The following is a 14,519-nucleotide window of genomic DNA, read 5'->3' as shown; positions in this document are numbered from 1 at the left end:
AAAATTGATATAAGATAGTAGTTCAGTTTTCAACAGACAACCAATGAAATCCGACCACTCATGAGCTACCATTAAATAACCAATTTACTGATTTACTCAATAACTGAACATAACCAATTCCTAATAGTTTGACTTCATCCTGTGAGAATGGCACTTTCAGTCTACGGGTATTATAATAAGATAAAAAGATGACGCCATGGCGATCATGTGTTCCACTTACTTGATGAGCCACTCAAACTGAGTTTTGTCTTCCGAGCAGCCAAAGTCGGTGGTCCAGGCGTGGCCAATGGTGAACTTGTGGAATTTGAGCATGTCCATGACGCCGACCTGAGCGACAGCGCAGCCAAACAGCTCGGGTCGCTGGTTCACACAGGCCGCTGGGGAGGGTGGAACATACAGTATGTCAATGTCGGATGAGGCAGGAGGAGGAAGTAGTTTGGTTACACCCTGCTAGTGACATACCTACAAGCAGGCCGCCGTTTGAGCCTCCGTTGATGGTGAGTTTGGAGGGAGAGGTGTACCCCTCCTTGATGAGATACTCTGCTGCACACTGGAAGTCTGTGAAGCAGTTCTGCTTGTTGGCCAACATTCCAGCTAAAGAGAGAAATATCATGTATGTATATATCAGGTATCTCCCTCATCAACATTTGCCAAACGTGTCCTATCATCATTACCTTTATGCCAGGTCTCGCCGTACTCGCCACCTCCCCGGATGTTGGCGACAGCCAGGACTCCGCCCAGGTGCCGCACAAAAATGAGACGGGAAACGCTGTAACTGGGCGTGATGGAGATGTTAAAGCCGCCATAGCCGTACAGGAAACCCGGGTGGGAGCCATCCATTTTGATGCCCTTCTTGTGAACGATGAACATGGGGATTTGAGTGCCATCCTTGGAAGCGTAGAAAACCTGGAGAGGAAACATTAGAAGATGGAAATGACAGTGATGACAGGACAGGAGTGCCATACGACCACCATTTATTAATATTACCTGGGTGGTCTGATAGTCTGAAGGGTCAAAGCCTTTGACCGTGACCTCTCTGAAGATGTGAGGCTGCAGAGGCTCCTTGGTCAGGTCACAGTGGTAAATGATGGCTGGAGGCAAAGAGAAGAAATTAATTGTTATCATACTTTATCATAGAACTACCCAAGTGATAAAGTAAAAGCCCAGGTTTCCTAAAAGGAGTGGAAAAAAATTGGTGTGAATCATATTGCCTTCCAGCAAAGGAGTGATGGATTTCAGTAGTTTGTAGCAACCAGCAGAGGGCGCAATGAGTTAAAATGTTACTTATAAATTCATCGGAATGTTTTATTTCTATTTCCATTATTTCATATGGCAAAAACAGTTTTGAAATCTAAACAGCATCGCAACATCTTGCAATCAAACCAATACAACCAGAGGTGAGTGGTACCTGGTGAGAGGAAGGAGGTGAAGTAGTAGAAAATCTCAGAGTCCCTCTTCCGTCCTGTGAAGCCGACCACTGAGCCGACATCCAGAGGAAAGGTCCTGAGCTCCTCTCCCGAGCTCAGACGATACATTTTAAGGACATTCTTTACGTCGTGGAGGAAGCACACAAACAGGTAGCTGGAGAACGTGCAGGTGGCGAACACTGGGAGTATGGGAGAGTAGAACGCATGTGAAATGAAACATTATTAAAGATTTAAGGCGTGTTTATAAACGCTTCTCACCGATGACATCCTTGTCATGCTGAGGGATGAGCTCGGCCCAGTTGCTCTGAGCCGGAGAGGCAAAGTCGATGTTGATGAGGCGGTAACGTGGAGCGTCCAGGTTTGTCTTGAATGTAAAAACTGTGCCTTCATTGGTTACGTACTCGTACTCTGCATCAAAGTTGTCGATAAGCTTCACCCATGGCAGAAGTCCTGGATTTGCAAAGAGGGAAGATGACCACGTCAAGATAGAATCAGATAGCTGTATCACACATAAATAACTAAAAACACAAGATTAGCAATACCCCACTCTAAATAAGATGAAAGAATGATGGCAAACATGCCTGTAATGCCCTGAGGAGTAGTCTTGAGGTCGCAGTACCACAATCTGTTGACAGGATCACAACCTTCCCTGATGGACAGCAGCACATAGCGTCCATCGTCCGAAACCTGCACAGTTCACATTTATGTCATCAATCACCTCTGAAACACAAGCGCCGACATATGTCAGGACAAGAAAATACCTCAGCTCCACTCATCCACTTTGGGTGATCAGGAAACTCGGCGCAGAGCACGTCTTCGGACTGCGGTGTTCCCAAAATGTGGAAGTACAGCTTCTGGTGTAAGTTGGTGGAGGTCTCCGTGCCTTAACAGACAATGTAATATATGTTAATGGTGTGAATAATATAGATTTTTTTTCTCTCCTTGTGGTTCCTGAATAAATGTGTCTTGACCTCACCATCACTCTTGCCCTCCTGCTCAGGGTAGGAGTTATAAAAAAGACCCTTCCCATCGTGAGTCCAGGACATGCAGCTGAACTTGACCCGCTCCAGGCGATCGTCCAGAGGCACTGCACCCTCCACACGCAGGAAGTGGATCTCCACCCAGTCCGACCCGCTGGCACTAGTGCCATATGCTAAGTACTCCCCATCTTCTGAGAATGCGTAACCTTGCAAAGGTGGGAAAACATCACCACGGTTAGGAAAATGAAGTAAAAACTAATTTTACAAGTGTGGGCCATTTACCTCGCAGGGCAACTGTCCCATCATCAGAAAATGTGTTCGGATCCAAAAAGGCAGTTGGTTCTGCATCGAGGCTCTCCTGCACATACATCACACTCTGGTTCTGAAGGCCGGTGTTGTAGAAGTGAAAGTACCTGCATCCCAAGATGGAGGGTTGTTAGATAAACAGAGGACAAAAGAGGAAGTTAATTGTTTTTCTTAAGGTTAGGTCTGGGAAAGGGTGCACTCAGATTTATGATAAACTACATCGCATCCAGAATGGATTGTTCTTGGCTTGATTTAGATTGCTCGACTCACCTGCTTCCCCTTTTGAAGGGACAGCTATACTTGGGATAGTCATACAGCTCAGTCATGCGCTCCTTGAACAGATCTCGCACCTCACAGCGCTCCAAAAAGGGCAAGGTGAGCTGGTTCTGAGCACTGACAAATGCCTGGTGGATAAACACAAAATTAAAGAGTATAGAACTAATCGTTCATGTTTTACATGTGTTTTTTTAAATCAATGGAATCGATATACATAATGCTTTATTACCTGTGTCTTTTCACTGTCGGGGTCTTCCAACCAGCTGTAAGGGTCTGGTATTTTGTAGCCATGGTAATCATCCACCTAGGATACAAATTGTATATTTTTATCGAAACAATTAGTGTCGCAATTCAACAATTTTACCATTATAAAAAAGCAAGGGCCGGTCAGTGTTTGTGAAGCGTGTGAGAAGCTGTCAGTGTGTATGCTAAAGAGGAAGCTGTGCTAAGCTAACTAGCATGCTAAACAATAGTACAGTGTCAATGAATGAAACAGCACAATAATGACAGCGCGCTAGGCTAGTCGGCTAACTAGCAGTACTTACAACCGCCTCGTCACGGTCAGCAGTAGGGTACTGAAAAGCCATTCTAGAAGTCAGTCGTCGGGAATCACGTAATGAAAAATGCCCCAGAGACCGAAGTGGGTATTTTGAAACAGCTCTCCGGAAGAACATAAATCTGAGGCGCAAAAAATTGGGCACAGGATGGGCTCCTATGGCTGTAGTTCGATTATGCAGCCAACAAGCACCGTCAAGAGGGGACTTACAGTCTGTTTTGATAAAGGAAAAAATCTAGAGCGCCCTCTAGCACCACAAAAAATATTACAACAGTTACAATGCATTCGAATACCTTTCGACAGGAGGTAAACCAAGCGTGTTTTAAAAATGCATCTCAGCTTTGTGATATAGACGAAAAGGCCCATTATTAGTATTGTTTTTTTATTTCCAAAATATTTCGACTTTCTTCTTCAATAATCTAAATTTTCTTCTCGTAATTGTATGCCTTTATTCCCATAATGTTTTCCACAACCCAATTCATCCCCAAATTACACCTCACAATATTAATCAAAAAGGAATGACATACTGTTTTAATATTTTAACTAAATGCTATTAAAATTAAAATTTTCCATATTCTCAAAAAAATCTCAACTTATTTCTCCTTAGAATTTCACTTTTTAAAAAATATATTTTGACTTTGCAGCTGTTTTTTTTCAGTTTCTGCTGTTGTTTTTTTCTTTATTTTATTGACTATATTTTAATGTATTTACTTGTATTCACTATAACTATTTCAGCAGTCTTCTTGTAATTTTTCTTCTTGAAATTATGGCTTTATTGCCATCATATTTTTACTTTATTTTGGTAACATTAGAACTTTTTCACCACCTAATACTACAGTTATTTGATGTTTCTCATAATATTATGACTCAAAATAACATATTTCCTTGTATATTTTAACTTCATGCTACTAAAAAAAACAAACTTTCTATTTCCGCATAATATCATAATATTTTTGTAAAATGAAGGCCTTTTCTAGTCAAATTACAACTTTTTTCTCTTAATGTTTTGACTATATTCTTGTAAAATTACTGCTCATTTTTTTCATTTTCTAGTTAAATTCTAGTTTTAGAATGTGACTTGGGCCAATACAAAATCTGACATGGGCCACAAATGGCCCCCGTGCCATACCACAATGTAACCGGTTGATTTGGTAACGTCTTTAAACTTAAATTTGGGTCATGTATATGTATTTTTTATAATAATATTGAAATCTAACAATTACCCCCATGCCTTATCTTGCAGTGTTTTTGTGTTTATCCTATGCAGTGTGAATAGTGCCATTGAAAATGCTGACCTTGCACCCCCAGTTAAAGGTTATCTGTGTCCACTGGGGATCTCCATCATCAACTCTTATCTGTGACAGAGAAGGAGAGACCTCAACCTCTCTGCTCCTCTTTCTCTCTGCTCATCTCCACCTCCCATTCCTCCCTCCCTCCTTCTCTTCCTTCCTTCCTGGCTTGATCAATCAATCTCGATTAGGCTATAATTATCACTGGCGCCCATTCTTACACAAGACAGATAGCGGCAGATAAGGGAAACACATATTTGGATGCCTCATGGGTAATGAACGGACATAAACGGCAAAACGTGTGTTGTTGTCTGCGATATGTAGGCAATGTTTCAAAAGGCGTCCTTACAGCTATGCAGATAAGACACTGGAAACAGGTTTTATGACACTGTCTGTCTCGGCTGTAAAAAAACAAAACAAAACACATTGTTTGGATACCGAGACTGATCAGACAGTGGATATGTCCTCTGGCAGGTTCCACCCTTTTAGATTCAACATGACACGTGTCAGATGCCGACAAAGGTTAAGGTGTATCAGAGTGAAAGTGAATAAAGACGCCAAGAGGAGGAATGTTTCCAATGAATCTGGCTTGTTTTTGCTTGCACCTGATTGGTCAGTATTAACAGCAAAGCTCAAAGGTGGACGTTTTGGGTCAAAGGATGCTCTCTGCCTCCCACGCTCCACCCAATTCTATTCTTCTTCCCTTCTTAAAATCAGGAATACCCTACTATGCAAAGAGGATGTTTGTCTCTGCCGGATATGGGTCACGGAAGCTTTGTCCTCTGACGCCAACCGGGGGGAGAAAAACACTGACACTTTGAATGAGTGTGTTTGCCTTGAAAAATGGACCTCTCATTCTCATTCAGGGAAGGGAAGAAGGGTTTTGACACGGGCTGGTAGTATATAAATTAAAGCTTCTTTTTCCGCCATTATAAAAAGTCAACAATCATGAGACCCCCCACGCACACACACACACAAGATATATACACTCCCACAGGAGGAAACACCTGTCCCTGGGGAAGAGGATGAAGAAGAACGACCACCTGTTGTGTTTTGGGGTCCGGGGTCACCACCAGGTTAAATTAAATGTCCTAAATCTGACGTAAAATGTTCTCACAAGAATTCAGTCTAAATAAATGCAGGATAATTGGTCGAAAAACAACATATTTTGGGGAGTTTATATTAGAAAAATGACAGTGGAACCATGGTTAGCATGATTAATTCATTCCAGAAGGACTTTTGATGTGATTCTTGATGTGACTGTTCCCAAACACACAATATGGCAGCGAGACACCACACGGACACCACCTACCAGTTTTGCCATGAGTAACTCAAATGGAGCCAATCTGATGAGAAGGTGAACAACACTATTGAACTGAATTCAAGAAATAACTCATGACACAATACGGAGATGTTGTCCATGGTGTGTCTCGCTGCCACATTGTGTCTTTGAGAGCAGTCACAACAATAAAATCTTCAATGAAGGTAGAAGTAACCTTATTCCCTTTCGTTTATTATTTACATGCAGTTATAATTAGTTCATGCTTTTAAGTTGGTACAACTTAAAAAATGTGTTTTATGTCAACTTTTTTGAGAGTTAATCACTGATGACATCATAGACAGGCGATGTAGCTGACTTCCAGTTCCGGTCCCCATTTTGTAACTTAGCAAGCTAGCTTTTTTGTTGGGAGCTAAGAGCGTTTTGTGTCGTATATTAATAAACACAACCAGATGCGCACCGTATTGTACACTAACTAGAAAATGAATGTAAACCAAGGCAAAATTTTGGTGTAAACTGAAAAATATGCAAAGGTTCCACTGTATTTTTTAATTAATTTTGGGGGATTTAGAAAATTATTTTACCATATCATTTTACTATCTAATTTTACTACATCGGGCTGGTGAGGATAAACGGTAGAAAATGAATGAATTTTACTATATAATTTTACTACATCAAAATTGTATTGATTAATAAATGACCACTGTTTCGTGGTTGACTACGGCCTATTATTAGACAAAAATATGCACATTAAGTAAATCTTATGTATCTTATTAAGTAGTTTCAAACCAACAGTTTCGGAGTTTCGGGATTAAAAGACGTTGATGAGCTGTAGTCAACACTGGCCACTAGGTGTCACTAGAAACACCTGCACCACAACAATAGTTGCATGTGTGAATAATCTCACAACAGGCACAATAATAATCATCATCAAAATAATAATACAGAGTACTGTTGTTGCCATACTGCAGCTAAAACCCAACTGTGAATATCTGACGTCACTTCCTGTCCAGACGTCTGGAAGACATTTATTGAAACACACAAACACACAAGTCTTAAATGTCTTATTTTCTTAGATTACGTCTACTATATTGGGAAATAAGAGTGTAAACATGACTATAGGGGTGTTAATCTATGTCTAGAGGGCTCTAATAATATTAAAACCATATGGTCAGAAGGTTGTAAACAGGTTTCCTATGCTTTACAAATAAGGAACCCTACTACGCGGAAATGTATTTATCGTGGTAAAGGAGGGTTTACTGTATTCCTACAAACCTCATAAACTCAGATATGTATTTACCAGCAACAAAGAAACGTGTCAGCCAAAAACCTATTTTAAGTTCTTCTTTTTAAGTCCGGCCTTCGTTCTAATAACAGTTGTAGAAGGGGATGACAACGCGACACAACAATACTCAAGGATGCTTTTAAATACGGAGATCACAGAGGACGGCTTCCTGCCTGTTTGTCTCATTCGGCTGTCATTAGCAACCAAGGGCCAGGCCAACAGTCTGTGCCCTGTCCTGTCCCTATGCATGACGTGGTCGCTCCGACCTGTTCCCGTCGGATGTCAACAGGAAGTTACTAAGGGGAAATTACCGAATACACAATAGGGTTTTCCACTGCATGGTAGCTAAGTAATACTCGCTATTGACGGGTTACTATTAACAAAACTAGCTACTATATCTGCAACCCGAAATTCTAAAAACAAACATTAACGTACTTAGATTTATTGTCAATTTATCACGAGGTGAAGCAATATCTATAAATTCATGCTTTTTCATGAATTTCGTGTTTAGAACAAATTCCAACACATGTATAGCAACACCTGTAGATATGCTCAGGAGTGGCCAGCTGCAGGCCGCAAATAAACCATCAAAAATCCAATTTTTGTGAACCAAGTTTCGTGAAAATCGCTTTAGTCGTTTTTGTGTAACGTTGCTCATAAACAAAGAGCAATGACAAGTATTTGGCGGAGTCTTGTCAGTATCTATTCAGTCATACGCGTCAGACAAAAACATTACAAGCGCTACAATGTCAACCAGTCAATTACCCAGAGTGGAAGGGAAGTTTGTCATTGTTTGTGCATGGCAATGTTGAAAGGGAAGCTACAGAGCACTCGTGTTACTCAAAGCCAACTGGGTGAAAGACGCCAGGATAAAAGGGCGGTTTGTGCAAAAAAACCCCGGCGTTAGTTATAGGTGTGGGTCGCATGAATGCATCATTGATATTTACACTAGCATTACAAGGTCGGCACGAGTGTTAAAGAAGAGCTGATGTAACTGTCGGAAAGTAGAGCTTTGCAGCCCAGACTGATTTGTATCTTGTACTCTTGGCACAGTGGTGTACCTCGTCAAACCTGTCAGTCTGCCTGTATAAAACCGTCAAAGACATTTGCCAAAGACTGTCTTAATTTGGGAATTCATTTAATTATATACGGCCACAGGTTAAGACGTTTATTTCTCTCTGTTGTTTGTTAGAAGTGTTATGCAAAGACTAAGCAAACAGGAAGTAGCATGTCAACGAACAAATACCACGCTTGCCATGTTTTCACTTTTGTTGGAAGAAATGAAGTTTCATTTTGTGCCATTTTAGTTGGAGTGACATTGGACAGAATTAAATGTGGTAAGGTTCTGTCGTCTTATGTTGTCTGTGTTAAACCAGGAAGTAGCTATTTTATGGATAAACCAACAACAAAATCAGTGCACAACAATGTTTTCACTTTCTTTTGGAGGATTTTCTTTTGTTTTTTTTGCGAGTCATTTCTGCCACGTCAGAATTTTTAAAAATGGCATGGGTAATGAATGAACGAGGTAGTAGGTAGGAGCCTGCTAGCTAATATAAGGATAAACCAACACATGGTATATGGTACTCCACAATTTTGTCACTATTTTGAAGGAATTTCTTTGATTTGTTCTATTTCTGCCTCCTCAGCATAAAAAAAATAGTACAGTCCTGTCATCTTACGTCATCGTTCCTGAACTAGGTATTAGCCTGCTAGTGAGCATACAGACAAAGAAACCAAGAAAATACAACATGCCAAAAAAACCATTTATATTACTTTTTGACATTTGAATCACAATAAAATCATTTCTGCCACCTCAGAATAAAAAAAAATGGTATGGTCCTTTCATTTTACGTCATACTTTGTGAACCAAGAAGTAGCCTGCTCGCTAACATAAAGATAACCAACAAAAATATGCGTCTCCACAATGTTTTTCCTATTTTGGGGTGGAATATCTTTGATTTGTTCCAGTGTGACATTTCTGCCATCTCAGAATAAAAAAATGATACGGTCCTGCCATTTTACGTCATTTTTAGTGAACCGAGAAGTAGCTAGCTAGCAAAAAACAGGGCGTACCACAGTATTTTCACTTTTGTCAGAGGAATGTATATGTTTTTTTGAAACATTTTAATCCCAATTAAATAATTTTGTCCATCTAAGATCAAAAATGGTACAGTTTTGTCATTTTACGTCGTTCTGTGTGAACCAGTAAGTAGCCTGCTAGGTAGCATATGAACAGACAAATGTTAGTTTTTCCACTTTAACTATGAAAAAAAGAAACATACATATATAAAATATCAAAAATGTATACCGTTATAATTCAGTTTAGTTCTAATAATACATTTAAATAAGTCAAACAATTTGAATAGGATAAAGAGTGTGTCTACTGTGTTGCTAGCAGCAGTTTATGCTAACAGCAGAGTGCCCTCTGACAAGAACAAGCAATGGATGGCAACAAATACATATAATAAAATCTTCAAACATGTGAAAATGATGCTTGCTCCCCCCCCCCGGTTTTTCCAATTAATGTCTTATATGCTTCATTGTTATGCTTACATAACAGGGCTGATGCTCTCCAATGTGTACATCATCCCCTCACCTCATCTCCTTTTCTTTTGTCTTTGAACCTCACTTTGGTTTGGGTAAAAAGGTGGACAGGGCAGCAAGCAAAACGACCGTAAAGCCTTTGCGTGCAGACTGATATTACCCTTTTAAAAGCAAAACAAATATGTGTGCGAGGTGCGCCCTGTAATTTCACTGTTGACATGTGCACTTACAGTGGGGCTCCGGGACCCTGTTAATGACTAGGGCAGGTAAGACATGGAGACAGGTGGAAGACAGTGCTGTCTGACTGGTCCCAAGAGAAGAGGGAGAGTGCGTCTGTGCTGCGTGATTGTGTAAAAGTGTCACAGACAGACACCATGGCACCTGATGATGTCACTGATGTTGTCACCGAGTGCCTTCAAAGTTCCCCTTTTACAACACACGCCACTCCTAAACCGTAAAGCTCTTGAATCATCACACTGCATTGTTCTCTTCTTGTTGTCTTGCTCAATGGACAAATTACAGTGCTGCACGCCGCCTCCTCAAAACAAAGTCTGTAGGATGCACTCACGGCCACGCGACAAACTATCATCTACAATACTACTAAGGCCATACCAGCAAGATAATGGGAATATTTTGTGAAAGAAGTTTACATTTTAAAAGACTTATGCTGAAATTCTACAAAACATCAGAAAAAAGTCACAATATTATCAAAACAAACAAGCTTTCCAAAAGGTGTTTGATAGGTGTCCAACTCCCGATTGAAACACTGATTTACCCTATACAATAAAAGGTCCATTTTTCATGAGCTAAACTTATTTTCATGTACACAAATCTGTGTTAGATGTGTCCTTTGACACACATCTCACAGGTGTGGCTTATGAAGACGCTGATTAGACAGCAGCATTACTATTGTACAGGCGTTTCCTGTAGGCTGGCCACAATAAAAGGCATACTGACTGTAGGAATGTCCACAATAGCATGAATTGAATGCTCAGTTCTTGTCACATTTTTTGAGAATTTGTAAAATTCTCATTCTGGATTGGCCTTTTATTGTGGCCAGCCTAAGGCACAACGATGCAATAGTCTTGATACTGTATGTTACACTTGTGAGGTGGATGGATCATCTCAGCATGGTAGAAAAGCTCACTCCAACAGATTCAGACAGACTTAGAAGACGTTTTACATCTTTAAGTTGCCTTTACATTCACAGTCAGTTAAGCACCATGATATGTTTTAGCCCCATCCCTGCGGGTGGTTTGGATAAGATTTGAACAGCCGTGTTGTTGTGTGTGTGTGTAAGTGAACACGTGTGAAGTGCAGCGGCATTCCTCTTAGCCTTGGAACTATGATAATAACCTGTCAACAGGAGATCATCCACCGGTGGTTGGTGGACAGCGACGTGGGTGGTTGACATGGGTGACATGGCTTATTCTTGGAAAACTGGAAACAAAAAGACAACGAAAATATGTCAGGTCGCTGTTTTTATGTTGGAATTGGAAACATTTTCATTAAGATTGTATTGCTATGCTAAAGAGAAGATTAAAGGCGCAAGAGATTTAAAAAAAAAACTTGGAAAGAGATGTAAATTGTATGAGATGTCCTGTAAAAGAGGAATTCTCAACCATGCCTGTAATAAACCAATGTCCATGAATGCACCTCTGTGTTACTCGCTTGCTACAACGCCACTACAGGTGTGTGCCATGTGGATGGGAAACTTCAAGTAGACATGGAGTAGGTCCCGTCCAACACACAGCTGCAGATATCTGCAGATTCGGGCGAGAGGCGGGGTACACCCTGGACTGGTGGCCAGCCAATCACAGGGCACATATAGACAAACAACCATTCACACTCACATTCATACCTATGGACAATTTGGAGTCGGCAATTAACCTAGCATGTTTTTGGCATGTGGGAGGAAACCGGCGTAAACCCACGCGTGCACGGGGAGAACATGCAAAGTGTGGAATTGAACTCAGGTCTCCTAGTTGTGAGGCCTGCGCACTGACCACTTGCTCACCGTGCAGCCCCTTGAGAAGTTTGAGTTGCAAAAAATTCACAATATGGGTCACCACTTGTCATAAAGCGGCAATGGTGTGTCCCGTAGCTAAACCAGTTGAGAACCACTGCTGTAAAGGTGCAAGGCGGAAAAAAAGTGAATAAACGTCAACTATTCCTCCTAGAGTCAGCCATAAAAGTCAAAGAGAAGCAGACCATGTCAAACATTTCACGGGTTATAAAACTGGGCTCAGTCCCAAAAGCATCCCTGTTGAAGATCACCGTGTGTCATCCTCAGGGAACAGGATGGTCACCTTCAGTCCCCACTGATGAGAAATAACCCTTAGGCAGGTACAAAGTCAAGCATGGAAATTAAAGGCCTGAAGCTACCGCCACAATTTGCATGGTACATTGAGCCTTGGTAGGAATAGAGTGATACAAAACTGCCTTAAGGTATTTAACTGCAGTATGCAAATGAAAAATTGTCCTGACAAGTGCTTGTGAGTGATGGGTTGTGACATTAACAATTGCAGGTGACATTGTTGTTGAAAATAGAATGGAACTGTTTTACGTTTAAACAGTCACCAATGTTCAGGCAAAGTGTAAAAATAAGTTAACCACCGTATAATAAAAGAGGCAGATGGAGACATTACTTCACTACTGCAGTATATGCACATCACATTTATTTTATTATTGACTTTGCTTGTTGTTACAGATTTTAGCCATATTGTACTGAGCAGCCTGGTCAGACATGCGTGTCATTTTCCAGAATGGAAAAAGCCAAACTCATTTAGATGTTGACTGAGCTGGAGTCTAATGAGAGTTGATTCAATCTTGCAAAATATGTAGAAATTTTGCAAGAGTGTCGCAAAGACACTCCATGCAAGACAGTAGTTTTATGGAAGTCTAAAGGTGTAGTTGGATTTAGTGCATTGCGCAATGGTTTTGTTTATTCTTAATGGTTTTTATTTTTTTGTTCATTATTTTTCGGCCCATAGTCAGCCTAAAACAGGAGAGAAAAAAACCCTGATGAATAATATGACACCTATGAGTCCTCGGTGGTGTAATGGTACAGCTGCTGACTTTTAAGGGTTTAATCCCATGTACAGTAAATTATGTTAATTTGTTATTTTGCACTAAAATTATTTTTTATTTTATTTGTTCCACATTTTTATTCCATATACATATAATATAAGATACATATAAGATTTTAGTGAACTAAAAATGCGTCCTGTCTTTCTGCCTAGCAACAAGTACGACAGATGGGAAGTTGGTAACAGGGCACTTTTTAAAGTATAAAAATACCACAAATTGAATTACATTTCACTGAACTTTCCACCTTTGGGCTTTGTCACGTCTTTTTAAAGCCACTTATCATCATGCCTTTCGTACATCAAATATCAAGTCGTTCAAATCGGCTCCCAAAGCGAGCACGCAGACACGATAATCACACACCTCCATCCACACGGTGCTAAAAGCTCTGAAAGCAGTCTTGGCCTGGTTACTGCATATAAATTGTTCTTGACAGAATGCATGTGACTATTAAAGGTAGTGGTGGGAGAGAAGGCTCCGATAGGGAAGCATTAGAGAGGAAGAGGAGGAGAGCTTAATAGAAGGTGATGAATGAGATGACCCCAAGGCAAGAAGAAAGAGCCAAACAGTAAGATGGAGAAGTGCATTCTAAATTACACGGTGGCTCATGTCAGCAGGTGTAATTAGTAGCTTAGTCAGGTGTGGCAAACAGGACAGGATGTGTTTGAAAAAAAGAAGAGAACAAAAAAAAAATAACGACAGAAAGACACTGTGAACTTTGGCGAGAGGAGAAACAGCACGCGAGGAGAAGGAATGGAAACACAAGGCAGGTTGTTTTCTACGTGTCGCGTGTCAAGCGCGAGAATGATGTGTGAGGAAACTCGGACTCTTCTTGAATGGGTTGGCACAGCACCAAAGTAAATGTTGCTTTTGGAAGGACAGCTAAGACAGGAGTGAAAGCTGTGCTGAATGGAAGCAGACAGCACGGAACAAGATCCTATTGTGTCATGGAAGTGTAAAGCACACGCAAAACAACAAAGCACAGAACAAATGCGGTCGGTGCTCTCGCAAGTTATTAATAACAATCGCCAACTTATGTAGCAGAAATAAATACTAGGGCTGAAAATAAGTGTTGTGAAATGAGCTGGGCCGCCCCTCCCTACACATTGAACACGCGCTGCACGCAGGGCACCATGATCCATGGGATGGGGGGGGGCATTTTGTGCAAGTGAGCGCGTACTCAACAAATATGCAAAGGACATGCATCACTGCCATGAGGCATAGAGCATCAAGGGAAAAAAACAGACATTAGAAAATAAAATGTCAGAATACCCCTCTCAGACACTGGTGGTGTAATGGTGTAATGGTACAGCTGCTGCTCTTTCAGGCAAAAGATGTGGCAGGTTATGCAAACAAATTCAGGTTCAAGTCGAACCTGAGCCGAGCTTTTAATGGGCCACTTAGGTCCTAATGATGGGGGGGGGGGTCGTAGTCCACCTTGTTATTATTACGAATAAAAAGTGCCCTGCCATAAATTTTGAGAGATTTTT

General features: G+C 40.9%; 1 protein-coding gene across 2 annotated transcripts in view; it reads right to left on the bottom strand.

Moving 5' to 3' along the window:
• The window catches only part of prep (prolyl endopeptidase), a 32,681-nt gene that overhangs the window by 1,093 nt on the left and 17,069 nt on the right, over positions 1–14,519 (bottom strand). The window contains exons 4-16 of one of the 2 annotated variants that reach the window (XM_078799264.1): positions 11,299–11,382; positions 3,219–3,293; positions 2,984–3,117; positions 2,690–2,820; positions 2,404–2,613; positions 2,189–2,310; positions 2,009–2,114; positions 1,686–1,877; positions 1,409–1,606; positions 988–1,091; positions 675–906; positions 463–594; positions 221–377 (exon numbers count right to left, since the gene is read on the bottom strand). In XM_078799264.1, coding sequence (XP_078655390.1) covers positions 221–377; positions 463–594; positions 675–906; positions 988–1,091; positions 1,409–1,606; positions 1,686–1,877; positions 2,009–2,114; positions 2,189–2,310; positions 2,404–2,613; positions 2,690–2,820; positions 2,984–3,039 — 1,640 coding nt within the window. In that variant the 5' untranslated portion in view covers positions 3,040–3,117; positions 3,219–3,293; positions 11,299–11,382. Of the gene's footprint in view, positions 1–220; positions 378–462; positions 595–674; positions 907–987; positions 1,092–1,408; positions 1,607–1,685; positions 1,878–2,008; positions 2,115–2,188; positions 2,311–2,403; positions 2,614–2,689; positions 2,821–2,983; positions 3,118–3,218; positions 3,294–3,534; positions 3,744–11,298; positions 11,383–14,519 lie in introns of those variants that run through there. The other variant, XM_058056835.2, reaches the window with a different exon arrangement.

The sequence above is a fragment of the Doryrhamphus excisus genome, linkage group LG19 (genome assembly GCF_037039965.1).
Source record: "Doryrhamphus excisus strain RoL-2023G ecotype Guam linkage group LG19, RoL_Dexc_Guam_v1.1, whole genome shotgun sequence".
NCBI classification, from domain to species: domain Eukaryota; kingdom Metazoa; phylum Chordata; class Actinopteri; order Syngnathiformes; family Syngnathidae; genus Doryrhamphus; species Doryrhamphus excisus.
The sequence above is the reverse complement of the archived record's forward strand: the minus strand, read 5'-3'. Positions and strand labels throughout refer to the sequence as shown.